Below are 17,945 nucleotides of genomic sequence, written 5' to 3'. Positions count from 1 at the left end.
TAGGCCAATGATGTCAAGCTGCTAAACAGGAAGTTTACGAGCCGCCATCTTGGAAATTCCTGAACACAATGAAAATACATTATAACAAGGTTCTTTACTGTGGTGTCCCAGCAGGACACTTTTAAATGTGAGTGCACTTTGCTTTTTCTCTTTTTTTTTTATTTTAATAAATCACAGTATATTTATATACTACACTATGGCAAGCATTTCTGTTTACATATGCAGAGAATATGTGGGATAAAAAGGAGACGAGACCATTTGCAGCATTGAGGAGGAAAGTGAAGTCATCTACACAGTATACCCACCCGAGTTAAAAGGGAAAGGTGGTATTTTAAATATGCAATTTGGGTCATAAAAGGAGGTGAGAGTATGTATGTATGTCTCTGTTGGAGGAGAAGCTATAGGAAAATATGTGGATATAAGCAATAAAGAGCACCTGTCTGGGAACAAATTATAAACGCACGGATCAAGCACACATTATGGACTTTTAAGTTGTATTCAGCGTATTCACTATTGTTGCATAATCACATGGATTGGATGCTTTAATTCATATATGAAGTTATAGAGATATATGCACGGCACTATTTTATGATATATGAAAAAAAGTATTTTTGCTTTGTCTGCTGAGGTTATTAGCAGACTGTTCAAATCCTGTACACATGTCCATTTACAGAATAGTGTACAAATAACAGTTACAGGAAAAAGGTGTGTTTACTTATGTACATTTCTAGATATCCTTTGTATATACAGTATTTACTGTATCTTTTCAATACACCTGAGTACCTGTTTAGTCTTCGTTACCTCCATTTTTAACCCAGGGTTTTAAAACCCAGAAGTGATTATTAAAATGTATTAAGAGGCAAACTTTTTTTTCTTAGTAGGAAATGATTAGAACCCATGTAAAAATCTGTCCTATTGAGGAGATTTCCCTTCACTTTTAGTCCTGGTGTTGCAACAGAAAGGAAATCACCCAAAATAAGGGCAATGCCCGTTAAGGCAGCTGTCATTAGAACTGGGGTTATTCTCCTCACAAGCAGCAATAAAACTCTGACAGAGGTTCCAACCCATCCACATTCTATCTTAAAACTAAAAAAAAATGTTACCTTTATATACATCTTTTAAAGTGTTACAAAACCCACCAAAGTAAAATCAGTCTGTATATGCAGTGAAGCATGCTTATACTCACTGAGGAACCTAAGGGGTTAATTCCCCACATTGTGTAAAAAGGATGTTTGATCCTGTCTTCTCTGATCCTCCCCTTCTTTCATTGTTCTTTAAACATCTCCTGATAGAACAGAGGTTTAGAGTCACTCTGCACATGCTCAGTTTGGTTTATATTGCTAGAGTTTTTTTTTTTCTTTGGGAGGGAGCATGTGATAAGCACAGGGCCGATCAACACCGTCCAGACAGAAGTCAGAGGTCCTGCATCCTCCTAGAGAAGAATGAAAACTCATCCTACAAGCTTTACCAGTGCTCTGCTGGACACTGATAGAAGTCACAAGGCTGCTCCAAATGCTGATGAGAAAAGGTATTTAGCCATTTATAATGACTAAAATAATTGAATTTCTATGTCCTGTGTCCTGTAGGAGACTATATATAGTGGATGCAGGGTGCTGGGTTTAGTAACACTTTAAGTAAGAAATCTCCTAGTCCTTTTTAAGTTTTTTTTTTAATATATTTTCTTATTTTCTTCCTTGAAGACATTATTTAGTTTTTGAATGGAGTACAGAAATCCACTGTACATACCAGGGGTGGACTGACCATTTGGAAACTCGGGCACTGCCCGAGGGCCTGGGGTCAGTAGGGGGCCCCATGAGATGCCCCTGGTACAGTTGCAAGAAAAAGTATGTGAACCCCTTGGGATTACGTGGAGTTTTGCATGAATTGGGCATAAAATGTGCTCTGAACGTCATCTAAGTCACAACAATAGAAGAACACAGTCTGCTGAACATAATACTACTCAAACATTAGATGTTGCCATGGTTTAATTGCACATAACATGTAAACATTCACAGTGCAGGGAGGAAAAAGTATGTGAGGCCCTAGCTTAATGACTTCTCCCAGAGCTAACTGGAGCCAGGAGTGAGCCAACCTTGACTCCAATCAGTGTGATGATATTGGATGTGTTGCTGACAGCTGTCCTGCCCTTAAAAAACACACACCTGTTTTGGGTTTACTGGTTTCAAGAAGCACTGTCTGATGTGAACCATGCCTCGCAGAAAAGAGCTCTCAGAAGACCTACGATCAAGAATTGTTGACTTGCATGAAGCTGGAAAGGGTTACAAAAGTATCTCCAAAAGCCTTGATGTTCATGTGTCCATGGTAAGACAGACTGTCTACAAATGGAGAAAGTTTAGCACTGTTGCTACTCTCCCTAGGCGTGGTCGTCCTGTAAAAATGACTACAAGAGCACAGTGCAGAATGCTGCATGAGGTAAAGAAGAATCCCAGAGTGTCAGCTAAAGACCTACAGAAATCTCTGGCACATGCTAACATTTTTGTTGACACATCTACAATAAGGAAAACATTAAACAAGAATGGAGTACATGGGAGGACACCACGGAGGAAGCCATTGCTGTCCAAAAAGAATATTGCAGAACGTTTGAAGTTTGCAAAAGAGCACCTGGATGTTCCACAGCACTACTGGCAAAATATACTGTGGACAGATGAAACCAAGATTGAGTTGTTTGGGAAGAACACACAACACTATGTGTGGAGAAAAAAAGGCACAGCACACCAACATCAAAACCTCATCCCCACTGTAAAACATGGCGGAGGGAGCATCATGGTTTGGGGCTGCTTTGCTGCCTCAGGGCCTGGACGGATTGTTGTCATTGATGGGAAAATGAATTCCAGAGTTTATCAAGACATTTTGCAGGAAAACGTACGACCATCTGTCCACCAACTGAAGCTCCGCAGAGGATGGGTGATGCAACAGGACAATGACCCAAAGCATACAAGTAATTCAACAAAACAATGGCTGCAACAGCACAGAATACGCCTTCTGGAGTGGCCCAGTCAGAGTCCTGACCTCAACCCGATTGAAATACTGTGGCATGACCTTAAGAGAGCGATTCACACCAGACATCCCAAGAATATTGCTACACTGAAACAGTTTTGTGAAGAGGAGTGGTCCAAAATTACTCCAGATCGTTATACAGGTCTGATCTGCAACTACAGGAAACGTTTGGTTGAGGTTATTGCTGCCAAAGGAGGGTCAACCAGTTATTAAGTCCAATGGTTCACATACTTTTTCCTCCCTGCACTATGAATGTTTACATGTTATGTGCAATTAAACCATGGAAACATCTAATGTTTGTGTAGTATTATGTTCAGCAGACTGTGTTCTTCTATTGTTGTGACTTAGATGACGTTCAGAGCACATTTTATGCCCAATTCATGCAAAACTTCACGTAATCCCAAGGGGTTCACATACTTTTTCTTGCAACTGTACCTTTTTCATAGGCTGTTTTGAGTTTGGGCAAGGACACAGGGGCCCCATGATCCCCTATTTCCCGGGGGCCCCATGAGTTGTCAGTCTGCCCCTGGTACATACACAACATCAGCAACAGTCAAAATAAAATGAAATAAAGTTTCAACAAAAGATGTGACAATGTAAATATTTTCTAAGCGTAATTCTCCTGCTTCTGGATGATTAACAGTAACTTGGAATTGTAGACATGTCAAAAGTCCTTTGGATCACATAAAAGAAATATTAATGAATTATATTTTCATTACCTCCAAATAAAGCTCCTTTCAAAGTGCGTCCAGTTAGAAGTATCATGGGATTAAATGTGATTTGTTCAGTTGATACTCCAATAATAACTGTGGTACCAGAGCCAGCGTAGGTGGACAAAATTGCAGAAACCTAAAACAATATAGAACAATATACCAAAGTTATGTACTGAATATTTTTAAGGTGTATTACTTTAGATTCAATTTAGCTATAATACATTTTAATGAAAACATTGTAAAACTACCCTTTCTGTAGGATTCCCCCTACAACGCAAGAGTTAAATTCTCATTTTCGCCTATGATAGCTTTAAATGCAGCTTTTACTTATATTTTTTTTTAGGAGTATTACTTTACATTGTATTTAGCTATAATAAATTTTAATGAAAAAATTGAAAAGCTACCCTTTCCATGGGGCTTCCCTGCAATGCAAGGGTTAAATTCTAATTTTTTGCCTAGGATAGCTTTAAATGCAGTTTTTACTTATCTTATCAGCAATTGCCCGGCCACATACTGAAGCATTTCAAAGTGGACCATAGAATGCATTCAGGTAAAAAAAAACCTGGGGTGCGCATGCACAGGCGGCCAGATGTCCCAGTAAACCGCTCCGCACCCTCCTGGTACATTCAGCGCTCTACAGCGGCACCATACCTCTGCACAAGCTTCGGTCAACTCCAAGCACTATAGAGCTCATCCCCATGCTGGGTCATGCGGCCGGGAAGAGCCAAAGCAGCTAACAGAACCCAATCTTCGTGGCAGGCAGGGGTGGCAAGATAGCACCCGGCTCTGGTCCAATGGTATGCAGTTCTTCCCTCCAAGTTAAGCCTCTTCCACAGAAGACCAAGGCTGGCACCTCCTGCAGTGGAGACCATGATCTGAGCACTATGGCTTTTATTAAGGGGGTGAGTGACCTTCTGCAATCCCTCAATCCTTCTTCTAGTCCTGCTGCATCTCCATCACAGGCTTCTGCCTGCTCTCTAGGCCATGATTCCCACACCTCTGTCCTGGATAAGGAGATGGCTGATATTTTCCTCAGTCAAAATAGTGGTGTGGACCCTTATCTGGATAGCCGTGAGGGATCTTCAACATCCTCGCCTATTCCGCCGCAGTATTCGGGGGACTCAGTCCTTATTGCCCATTTTGCTGATCTGTTGCAATGGGAACTGGATAAGGCTACTACTAAATTAGAGGCGGATTTAAACCAGGACTTACAGGAATTAGGCCAACGTTTGGATAGCACTGAATCTAAAGTAGACACAACTGTCCATAATGTGTCACAAAATTCTAACATGATCACTGAGTTACAGGACCGACTGGAAGAAGCTTACACTAAAATAGACGCTCTGGAAAACCATGCCAGACACTACAATTTCCGTATCCGGGGACTCCCGAAATCGGTGAAGGATCTCACTACCCTTACTCAGTCTCTTATGTGATCTGCGGTGCCAGAGACTGATGACCTCCACATGGAAATTGACCGCATCCACAGGGTCCTGATTCCCCCCAGACCGGAGGGGCCTCCTAGAGACATTATCATCAAACCACACTTCTTTCAGATTAAGGAAGCAATCATGAAATCCGCTAGAGAAAATCCAGACATGGAACTTGCTGGCTACAAAATTTAAATCTTTGCGGATATCTCTACAACTACCATCCAGAGTAGAAGATCCTTCAAACCACTACATTCCACCTTGATACAGAGGGACATTCGCTATTGTTGGGCCTAACCATTTAGGCTTCAATGTACCTATAACAGTAAACCCTATGCTTTTTCCACATTTCACAAAGGAGAAAAGATCTTGCTCCAGCTGGGCTTCATTTCCCATAGTCCTTCATCCCACACTCAATCATAATCCAACGTTCTGCCTCCGCCACTTTCACCACTGTGGTCTGCCTCACCATCAAAGAAGATGAGACACTCTCGTAGAGCTACTTGAAAATCCTTCATTGATGTGCCTTGGACTTTCTATGTGGTAGCTCCTCTGTGGTTCCCTACTGGAACATTATCTACCACTGTTAGCTCATTTGGGGGTTGTTTTTTTTGTTTTAGTTTTGTTTTTTTTCTTCTTGCCTGTACCTTTTTTCCTTTTCCCCTTTTTTTGCCTTTTTTTGCCTTAGTTACTTACCCCCTGGATTTTTCTTTCTTAATTTTTTTTTATCCCCCAAGAAAGTATGTTTTACTTCAAGCTAGTTGTCCATTTATGATTGATACTTTGAGGTTTTTATGTCCCTATTACCACTTGATTGTCAAAATTATGTCAAATTACTGTATGTCAAAAATAAACTCAATTGGATCATGATTAATGATACGCTCACTTGTATTCTTAAAAATAATGCTTCAAAATTTTACAGTACTTCGGTTCCATGGATTCAATATCTCTCCACCCCTTAATGGGTTCATGGCTGATCCTCCTTTACTTTACTCTTTCTTCTGTGTTCTTCTCTCTTTCTTCTTCATTATTGTTCCCTACATTTTTGATTTCAACATTCCACTTTGCCGTAATATATACTGATATTTGACTACAGGTTGAATATGCGTATGGTTATTTAATTCTCATAGTGCACTATGTACCAGATCCCTGTTTATTGTTACGACGTATCCTCTTGGTCTCCAGACTGCAGCAGAGGGATTGTTAGGTCTCATACTTAATTGCTCAGTCCGATTTTTTCACCCCTTTATTTCACGACTGTATCATTTATTTTTGCAAGGACTAATTGCTTGGAATTTTGACATCCACAATTGTGGGTTTTGTTAATCTGTATGTTGTTTCTTCAATAAATAAAAACATTGAAAAAAAGGTAAAAAAAACCTTGAGGCTTTAGAACCACTTTAAAGGTTTTCCTTTCCCGAAGTTCAACTTTAACATTTAGCAACATTGTGTATCTCCTGTAAAAGCTTGTTCCAGCTTTAGAATTTAGTTTTAGAACCCTTGTCAAGTTTTTATTGCTGTCTGTGTCCTCCTCGTTGGAAAGATTCATCCTCTTGATTTAGAAAGTGGAGGTAAACCCAACATTTCAGTGGAATAGCAATTAAAGGGAAATCTTCTAATGGGGCAGATCTCTGTTGATGAAAACTGTCTAGGGGATTTCTCCTTATTTTGGAGAGATTTCTTCCCAATTTCTGTTTTGTTTTAGGGCAAAAAATAAAGGAAAAAATCTATAGTGGGATGCAGACAGCAAAAAAAAAATTACTTTAACCCTTCCATGTTTGGCTTTATGAACAAGGCTGGGTTGTTGATGCTTATACTGATGCTGAGTATTTTTCCCCAAGTACAAAACTGTTGGCCTCATAGCTGTATAATTTGCGTGACCAAATTTCCAGCTTGCCTTGGAACTTGATTGCTCCTGTCAGTATGCAGTAAGGTTACCTTTTAGTAGCCAGTACAAAGAAGTAGATCCATCAAATAATGTAACTGTAAAGCCAAGTCAAATGGTTTTTATCACAGACTAAAATTACAGTTTAGGAAGAAGATTAAACAATATTATTTGACTTGACAGCTGTTGAGAAATCAGTTTTATTTAGTCATTTGATGCCAAATCTGATAACATTTTTAGTATCATTATCAAATACTTAAAGTATGTATGGTAATTGTTAAATTACATATCTCCACTGTATCGGTACTCCCAACTCCTGAATATAATATTGAACAAAAAAGTAATACCTCCATTAGTACCCCACTTTCACAGAAGTATACAATTGTAGGTGTGGGATTCTATGTTTACATATATAATAGTAATATGGATGTCCTTAGATGACCCTGGAATGAACAAGTCATGCAACTCACAGGACAGAAAGATGAAGAGATTAAATAATATCCTGACTATTGTTGCTTTGCTTAAAGTTTGCTTTCCTTTGTTTTGCATTGAAAGTAAACACAGCTGGGAACAAATTATTTCCATACCAATTTATCTTTCACTATTTAGTATTCAACTCGCTTGCTGGGATGCCAAACTTCACATTCTCTAAAGCACAATTGTTATTTTTGGACACTGACAGAGCCTAACATGAAAAGGGCCTTGTTTAATAATACTGTACAGTATGTTAACACATACAAAATGATAAGGCTATATAACAAAACAAAGGAAATCATATATTTTTGGGTACTTTAATATATTCACACCACCAGGTCAAAAATTGTAGTTTTACTACTAGCTTTAAAAGATACAGTATATGTAAAAGTTGTCTGCTTAAAAGTATTTTTACACTTTTCAAAGGTGTTGTAATCTTTTTCATGTTTTCATTGTATTAACTAGGTATTCATGTAGTTACGGTATATTCCCTATGTTGTTAGTTTGCCTTACCTTATATTGTTGGGCTCATATGTGGATGCAGTTTGTAGTGTCATGGCTAATCAATACCCCAATGTTCATGCATTCATTCAGCTAGCTTGTCCCTATCTGTAAAAGGCACAGGCAACTGCTTCTTTCGGGTCACAAAGTGCCCAACTCATGCCTTGCCATTTCCTCTGTGTTGCATCACAAATGTGGGAGTGCTAATGATATGCTTGATGAGCTCTGCCTGTTTGTGTTGGTATCAGATCTAATTCATAGCTCCCAACTGTACTTCATTTGGTACCAAATTTCTCTGTCCCACGTGCAGTCTCAGTTGTTCCTCTTTTTGGTCTGATGTGTACATTTCTATACAAAATGTACAATTTTTTTTCCAAAAGTGTTGTGCTGCACTAAACTTTTATCTAAGCTCTATATTACTACGCATATTATTTTAAAAAGCCAATATAAAGGAATAAAAGAGGTAAAAAAAAGCACAGATATATGGGGATTTGTTAAAAAGAACCAGAATTATTAGAATCAATATTTAAGTAGCCAAATTAGGTACTCACCATGATATCAGTTCTTCCAATGCACTCAAAAGCGTAGTTGGCTCCACCATTGGTCAGCTTTAGTAACACATCATGGATGGGAGCTTCAAATTCTTTTGGATTGAGACATTCAGTAGCTCCCAATTCTTTGGCACTTGCAAACTTATCACTGTTTACGTCAACTCCAATGATTTTTGCAGCTCCAGCAACTTTACATCCAATTACTACAGAGAGGCCAATGCCACCTAACCCAAACACAACACAGGTGGACCCAGGAGTTACCTGCAACAGGATACATTAATCTGTATGTACAGTCAATACTTTTATTTTTTTCAACAGCGTAGTGAAGGGTTAAAACCCCTGCCAGTTTATTTTTGAGATCTGTGTCTCATTGAGCTTTCCCTTCACTTCCTGTCCCAGAAATGCAACAGGAAGTAAATACCCTAAAGTGAGGCAAATTCCTCTCTCAAATAGTTTTCATGGAACACGTGTCCCAATTGGAAAATGTACTCTTACTTCTTTTACTAAGGACAAATCTAAAAATTTTCACTTTCATTCTTGGTGATCATGGTCACGGTACAAACAGAAATAAATCTCCCCAACAGGGACACATATAGAAATAAAACCTTGAAAGAGGTTCTATCCAAAAAAAAAATGTTTTTAATAAAAGTACACTTTAACCACCTCCCGCCCGCCATATAGTGCAATGACGGGCACAAGGTGATTCTCTGGTTCTGGGAGGACATCATATGATGTCCTCCCATTCTCACCATGCATGCGCAGCTCAGGGAGCGCTGTGTCCCCCGGACACAGCGGATCACAGATCTACGGAAAGAGCCGAAGATGTCGGCTCAGTCATGTGATCAGCTGTGTCCAATCACAGCTGATCACATGTAAACAGGGAAATGCTGGTTATCGGCATTTCTCTCCTCACGAGCTGTCACGCTGACAGCTCGAGAGGAGAGCCGGTAATCAGCATTTCGCGGAGGGGACATGTACACTGATCATCAGGGCACTGATGATCAGTGTGCCCTGATGATCAGTGTGGCCTCAGAAGTGCCACCTGTCAGTGTCCATCAGTGCCAGCTGCCAGTGCTGAACAGTGCCACGTGCCAGTGCCACATCAATGCCACATATCAGTGCCCATCTGAGCTGCCTTTCAGTGTCACCCATCAGTGCCAGTCAGTGCCACCTATCAATGCCAATCAGTACCACCTATCAGTGCTGCCAATCAGTGCCACCTATCAGTGCCAGTCAGTGCCGCATATCAGTGCCAGTCAGTGCCACCTATCAGTGAGCATCAGTGCCGCCTATCAGTGCCAGTTAGTGCCACCTATCAATGCCGCCTATCAGTGCTGCCTTTCAGTGCCCATCAGTGATGCCTGTCAATGCCCATCAGTGCCACCTACCAGTGCCTCCTCATCAGTGCCCATCAGTGCCACCTATCAGTGTCCATCAGTGCAGCCTATCAGTGCCCTTCACTGCAGCCTCATTAGCGCACATCAGTGAAGGAGAAAAATCACTTATTTACAAACTTTTACAACAAAAACTAAGAAAAAACATTTGTTTTTCAAAATTTTCAGCGGTTTTTGGTTTGTTTAAGAAAAAATAAAAAACCCAGAGGTGATTAAATACCACCAAAATAAAGCTCTATCTGTCACAAACAAATGCTAAAAATTTCATATGGGTACAGTTTTGCAAGACCGCGCAATTGTCATTCAAAGTGTGACAGCTCTGAGAGCTGGAAATTGGCCTGGGCAGGAAGGGGGTATAAGTGCCCTGTAGGCAAGCGGTTAAGCTCACCATTTGCATTAAAATAGCTACATTGTCAATGTTAGATGAGGGACCTGGGACCAAGAGGCTTCAATGTGGTCATGTGAGGAAATATTACATTTCAATACATGACACTAGGTCAGGAAGCACATACTGTATCTAATCACCAGCATATCAACTGAAAATGACTGACTGCATATTCACTGCTTGCAAGTGCTTCTCATACACTTCTTACTAAGCAATGGACTTATTTCCAAGGAATGCTTGCAACTACTGTAGTGGGTACATGCATTTTAGGAGATATGGCTACTGAGCAGAGGTAAACCAAACTTTCCTGCTACCTGACACAAACACCTAAATAACTTATCGCCCACAACCACATAGTATAGGCTTGTCTAAAGAAAGAATTTAATTTACCAGCCCAAAAAATGTTTTGTATATGCCATCCCCCACCTTCTTCCACCTCCCACTTTTGCTCCCCTTGATCAACTCTTTCAGTGCTCATCTTTGCACCCCTCATCCAGTGTTCTTTCTGTAGCCCTGCACCTCTGCTTCACTGCTCACCTCTGAACCCCTCTTTTATCACTCTAGCCTACACCCAATGTCCACCACTCACTTCTGTACCCCTTGCACCCCTGATAGACTGCTCACCCCTGTACCCCCAGCACCTCTCTTTCACTGTTCCACTGCTCAACCATTCCTCACTGTTCCATTGCTCACCTTTGCACTGCCTGCACCTGTCATTCACTGCTAACTCTTGCACCTTCTGTAATGCCTGCATTCCTTTTCCACCACCCTGCTTTGCTCCACCACTCACCTCTGCAACATGCCTCCAGCTCTCACTTCTGCAGCCCCTGAGGTGCCTACACCCTTCCTGCAGCATCACATCTGCACCCTCCTGCAGTACCTGCACCTCTCTTTCATTGTTGTCTCCTGCACCCCCTGCAGTAATTTCACCTCTCTTACTCTAAATAACTCTGCACCCCATGCACTTCTCTTCGACCATTCACCTCTGTATCCCCTGCTGTGCCTACTCCCTTTTTCAACTGGTCACTTCAGCATTTCTCACTGCTCCACTACAGCTTTTCTGGAGCCAGGGTTAATTTCAACATGTTTTCTTAAACAGCTCATGGTGCCAAGACCCACAGCAACCAGGAAAGAAACATAGTGGGCAGCAGCAGACTTGGCATCATGTGCTGGGTACCAAGCGCTAGCAGTGCCCATGGTCTTGGATCCTAAATGTCACCCTTTAGTGTGCCACTAAGGTGTGGCCTAAGGTCGTGTTAGGAAGAGTTAGAATGGGTAAGAAGAATTTGACTATTATGACCATTTTAAACTGTACTGAAATTAAAGTCCCCTTCTTCTTGCCCAGTTATACGTTTTTTGGAGTTGCTTTTGTTGTTTTTCAGAAAAAGTCATAGGAGGTGACGAAACGCGTCAGAGACACGTGGCGTCAGACGTATCGACGTTGACCGGAAGTGCGATCGCGCCCATCTTGGAAGTGGGAACATGTGGCCAATGTTTCCCTGAATCTGTCCACACTTGTATCCCTTTGAGGAGGAGCTGTTTTCACCCAGATTCTATGTGAGTTACTAATAAAGGAGGATATGTTATAGACTATCTGTGACTGTGGATTTTCTTGAGAATGGAAGAAAAACCCTAGCATTGGATAAAATCGGTTTGAGGAGAAATTAACCCAGAGTGGTGTCCTGCCTTGATGTTTTTGATATAGGGTGTACTGTCATCAGGATTTGCGGATATTGAGAAGGAGTGTTTGATGAAAGAAGAAAGAAAAGTATTATTTACACCTGTGGGGATTATATTTTTTTAGATTATTATTTTTCTGGACTATTATATTTTTTTGGATTATTTATTAAATTTTTTTGGATTATTTATTATTTTTGTATTTTTTGAATTTTGGATATTTGGGACAATTTTTTATGGTTTTATATTTTGATGTGGGTTTTATTTTATTTATTTTTTTGTTGTTTTTTTTATTGTCATTTATTTGTTTTAGGGAAAAGTTTTATTATTTTGTTCAATTAGCCTTCAAGGGTGGAGGTGGATAACTTTTCTGGGTCACTATAGGGTGATTTGCTGCTGTGTTTAAACATAAATGCAAATGATATGCATTAGGCACCAAAAGTATTGATGGTAAGGGTTTTAAAAGATTTTTGAAATGTTGTACATTTTAATATTGTACTATTTTCAACCACATGTAAATCATATGTGTGAACTAATCAAACTATGTGGAATATGAACTACGTGTTGCTGACATTTTTTTCTGAAAATGCTAGTTGCATTGCCATTCTGACTCAGTGGCTTTAGAGGTTTGACCCATTGACATTAAATAAGTACATGTATGTAGAAAATGTATTATGAATTCAGATTTAATTTTCTGCATACTTGTTGCATGTCACTGACACTGTAGATTAGATTAGTTAGCATTTTAAGAAAAATGTCAATAGGTCACAAACTATGGTAGGCTGGTATGCCTATCTCTTCGTCTCAGCAAGAAAAATAATTTTACATGAGTTACTTTACCAGTTCCATGACAGAATTTTACAGAACTGCATTTTTGCTTGGCTAAGTGATAAACTGTCAAGTACAGATATATAAAATGTCTATCCTAGATTGTAAGCTCGAAAGAGCAGGACCCTCAATCCCCTCATGTTTTGCATTGTATTGGTATTGTTCTGTCACATGTTCTGTCCCCCTTTGTAATGTACAGCGCTGAGCAAACTATTGGCGCTTTATAAATACTGCATAATAATAATAATAATAATAATATAACACAAAATGATGTATGCAAAAAATCTACCATGTATATAAATGAACAAATTTAAACTAATCTCTAGTTAAAATTAGAATTATCACTTGCCTTAGCTACGTTAATAGCTGAGCCATAGCCAGTGGAAAACCCACATCCAATCACACAGGATTTATCCAGTTGTGCATCATCATTAATTTTAACCACACAAAATTCCTCCACCACAGTGTACTCTGTAAATGTACTGGTGTTGAGAAAATTATAAACCACTTGGCCCTTGCAGGTAAATCTGCTGGTGTTGTCAGACATTAGACCTTGGTATTTTCCAAAGCTGTAAAAAAAAAGGTGTTATACAAAAAAACAAAAATCACAAATTTAATAAACTTTCAAAACATATTGGGGTTGATTTACCAAAATTGGGAGAGCAAAATCTGGTGTAGCTGTGCATGGTAGCCAATTAGCTTCTAACTTCAGCTTGTGCAATTAAGCTTCGACAAAAAACAAAACTGAAAGCTGATTGGTTTCTATGTGGAGCTGCACCAGATTATGCATTTATTAAATCAACCCAAATGTGACCAGTAATGCCCCAGGAAGACATAAAAATACACTAAGTAGGGACTGATTTATAACTGATTACTATTGGCTGTCCATTATACTTAATCAGGTTACACACACCATGGCATGCATTTTATGGCCTGTTCATAAAATGTGCGCCATTGTGTGAAGCCTGTGGAGCCGCAGTGAATTACCCTCTGAAGTCCCAAAGGCCATACCACTGCTTCATAAATGAACCCCAACTGTAAAAAAAAACCTGTCTGCAACATAACAAATAGGTGTCAATCACAAAAGTGGCTGTACAACTTTATAAAGGAAGTCAATTCCCATTGGACACCTGTACCTACAGGTAAGTTTATATTAAAGCTTACTTGTAGGTACAAGGAATATCTTTATTTAGTGTCCCTGCAGCTGATGATGTCACCAGCACATGTGCTCTGAAAAAACGGCATACCGCGCCGATCCTTCAGATCTCTGCGCGTGAGTGACTCAATCGCAGCTTGGCCTATCAGGCGGCCAGAGCCTGCAAACCCAGAAGAAAGACCGGGTGAAGATGGAAGCCCTGCTGCTGGAGGGCTTCGTTCTAAGGCAGGTTTTTCATAAGGTGCTAGTATGGGATGCATACTAGCACATTATGATATTATTTTATTTTATATTATATTATTTTGCTTTAAACATTCTTTGACAAGTAATATGTATTTGGCTGTTTGTCTGGGGTTCAGCTTTGTACCCTCAGAACAAACCAACAACTTTCAGTCCACAAAATGCATTTATGTTTCGGTTTCTGTGATCTACTCATATAATAGATATCATTTGGATATTCAGTCTGTGGAAATCATATAGCATGACATGACAGTTATGGACAAAGATGTCAATGGGCAACATATGCAAGAACAATTTTTGCACCCCTCATTCAACCATTGTACAAACATTCACTGTGTATAGATAGAGAGATAGATAGATAGATAGATAGATAGATAGATAGATAGATAGATAGATAGATAGATAGATAGATATAGATAGATAGTAGCATGCCCTAGATGTTTTCATGGTTTATAATATACAAATGATCTCAGACAACAAATGCTGCTTTTGCTTCCAGTCCTAATAGTGACAAAAGGAAATGGGAAAAGCTTTCTGCATGTCTTATTGCTCATCTGGCATGGAGTAAAAAAGTGGTACTTGCTGCCTGGTACCACTTGAATATTGCAAGCCAGGCATGATTAGAGCATCAAAAAGGGTATTTCACCAGACCAAAAGTGAGCAGTGTCTGGGACTATTTGACTTGGCAGGAGATCCCATGCATGCGCAGCAGTAGCAGTATAAGGACTCGGATTTCACCACCATATTGATGACAGCCTTTTGGGAGCATGGTAGTGATACTACCTTGTGGGAGGGACCAGGAGCTGATGTACACAATATAGGGAGAGCAAACACACAAAGACCAGTAAGAGGTATAGGAATTTGGAAAAGTATAGGTATTTGGAAAAGTAGTATGGCAAAAGGTTACAAGAGTACTTACAAGAATACTGTTGGTATCACCGGTATTAACACTTATTAATAATTGTGGTAACATTTGCACTAACAATTGCGGTGATAGTTGCAGCAACACAGGTATGATTATTACTTTACTCTGACACAGAGCACTTCCAGTCAGTGTGAAAGTCCAGGGATTAATGACATGTGTGGCAGCATAAGGCAAGCAGGGAATCACTATCGTGTACCAGTATGTCACATACTGTAGCATCACACAGGTAAGTGGTGGAGAACCCGACAGGCTCTCAGTAAGGCACTATACAGGCAAGGCATCTACTGGAGGGTTGGCTGACTGGCTGAATGGCCAGGCTGAGCTGGCGGCTCTCAGAGACCATTCTTAGGGCTGCAACAGCAGTTTTGGTGGCCTGTGAATTTAGGAATAAGCAGCGGTATCCCTATGCGATTCATCCCCATGCAGGAACCTTTCCCTAACACTATATCACTCTCCCTAGTTAGCAGGGTACCTGTGCCTATCCTGTCCACTTGCACAATGCGTGCCAAACCCTATTTAATAGGGTTGCCCAACCTAAGATGGCTACCAAAGGTCACTGTGGATTGCAGCATCCAATCAGACAGCCGCTCTCCCTGTGAAGACTACAGAGCCCACAAAAGAATATTCTTCCTCTGAGCCTCTGCTCTATCCATATAGTAGCAGGAGACCACTTTCTGGATGGAGTGAAACCTACACCTGCCTACAACCTCTCTTGCTCCTGATTTTTACTGTACATGTTTAGGGACCCTTTCTGAAGTGCAAGAGTTAAATTTGTGCTTGTGTACCAGATACATTTCTGATCACACCACTCTACTGTACTGCCTCCCCCACTCACCATATCTCACCCCCCCCCCCACCACCACTCTGTTGGACCTCCCCTCTTTTAAAACCTCTGCCCCCCACGACTGCTCTGATACATTGATACATGTCCACCCACCTGCCCCTGCTCGTTCAAAGACCACTCCAATACATTGACACATGTCAACCCACCCACCCATGCTCGTTCCATGACCACTCTGATACATTGATACATGTCCACCCACCTGCTGCTGCTCTTTCTATTCTTCTCTGCCCCCTTGGTCCATCCACTCTTAACACTGTGTCTTACACCCCCACAACTCTGCCACCTCTCCCACTCTAGCCACTCTGTCGCCCTATCCACCTTGGGCATGGGAGGACCAGATTTTTTTATTATAACTACTCTGAACTGCTAAAAGTCTGATTGATCAAACCACAGTGTTAATTTTTTATTGTCTTATAAATGATTAAAAAAATACAAAATTACAAAAATGACTGTCAGATTTATAGATAGATAGATAGATAGATAGATAGAAACTTACTTACTCTGATTTGTTACAAATATTGCTATTTGGATCATTGCAGCCCCTGCATTCTCTGCACTGAGGGACAATTAGTGGTATTACTTTGTCACCTAAAAAAATATAGATGTAAAATTTTGACTAATTTAAAAAAAACCTGACAAAAAATAATGCTAACCTGCTTTTAGCATTTACTTTCTATCACAGTAAAGAAAAAGAAACAAAAGATCACTGGTTGTTCTATTTTCCTGCTCCAGTTACCCTTCCTCTGGTTCCTTATGCTGTGTATCAGATACATCATATAAGAACTCACAAAGAGCAATAATACCTAACTTTACTACTTGTACAAAATGCGGTGCAGCAGGGATGGGCTTAATAGGCAACAACAAAGCACAAAATCAGCATTTTTAGCTTTATTAAAAAAAATATTTGTATATGTACAAGTGCTAATCAGTAGTCAAACCAATCAAAATTCACTCTGCTGAGGTCAGACCAGTGCATGGTAGATTCCAACTGGTTGCACTAGGTTACTGCACTCACAAGTAACTGTAGTAAGTTTCTATACATTTTGTTTTCTATTATGCCCTGGATTTTGAGAGCATGTGACATTCTCCAAACATTTACTGCAGGTGTAAATTTTTGTTTAGTAAAAATCTTACAAACAACATAATACCTACACATTTACATATATACAGAATACATTGAAAAAAAAAATATATGTGTGTGTATATATATATATATATATACTAAAATAGTTTACTTCAGCATAGAACACAGGACACAGCTTTTTTGCTCATATTTTAATATTATTGTTATCATTGTAAAGCACCTCAGCAAAGCCTAACCTCCACCTAAACACACCCCAGGCTAACAAACCATTAAACATTGAATCCATGCATGCAGCCTTTTTTAAAAAATCTGATCTTATAAAAATCTAGGGGACATCAAAGGACAGGAATAAAAGACGCACACCTAGAGACTGAGAGACAGCAGCTACGGGGACCTGACATTCCTCCATGCCTTTGTCCAGGCCTCTGGCCGTCACCTGTCCTTCTCAAGACCCTGCATTTTCTCAACCTCAGCCAGAATGTTGTGCACCACCACCTCAATAGGAAGGACTTTTTTGCAAGTGGAAACCTGACATCATGCATTCCACGTGAAGTAACGGACTGCTAAGCTAACTAGAAAAAATTTCTCAAAATCAAAATCCCAATGAAGCTCAAAAGTCCCGTATGACCACTCTGCATAACTCAAGTAGGAAAGGAAAGGGACACCCACAGCCCCACCCACCTGTTTATAGACTTCTGTACTGATGGGGCACAGAAGCAAGAAATGGTCCATTGTCTCCTCCACCCCACCACACTCCACTCTTGGACAACCATGGTTCACCGCAGAGCGATGCTTCATGTTGCCCTTCACATAGAATCTGCCAATGAATGAGAGCCAGGC

General features: G+C 40.2%; 1 protein-coding gene across 1 annotated transcript in view; it reads right to left on the bottom strand.

Annotated features, from left to right (window-relative positions):
* The window catches only part of LOC149459878 (alcohol dehydrogenase 1-like), a 64,420-nt gene that overhangs the window by 20,358 nt on the left and 26,117 nt on the right, over positions 1-17,945 (bottom strand). Inside the window, exons 4-7 of the mRNA XM_089680571.1 lie at positions 16,522-16,609; positions 13,206-13,425; positions 8,573-8,833; positions 3,738-3,867 (exon numbers count right to left, since the gene is read on the bottom strand). Coding sequence (XP_089536697.1) covers positions 3,738-3,867; positions 8,573-8,833; positions 13,206-13,425; positions 16,522-16,609 — 699 coding nt within the window. The remainder of the gene's footprint in view (positions 1-3,737; positions 3,868-8,572; positions 8,834-13,205; positions 13,426-16,521; positions 16,610-17,945) is intronic.

Source organism: Staurois parvus, unplaced genomic scaffold (genome assembly GCF_062004578.1).
Source record: "Staurois parvus isolate SC_StPar_1 unplaced genomic scaffold, SC_StPar_1.0 ptg000244l, whole genome shotgun sequence".
NCBI classification, from domain to species: Eukaryota; Metazoa; Chordata; class Amphibia; order Anura; family Ranidae; genus Staurois; species Staurois parvus.
The sequence above is the reverse complement of the archived record's forward strand: the minus strand, read 5'-3'. Positions and strand labels throughout refer to the sequence as shown.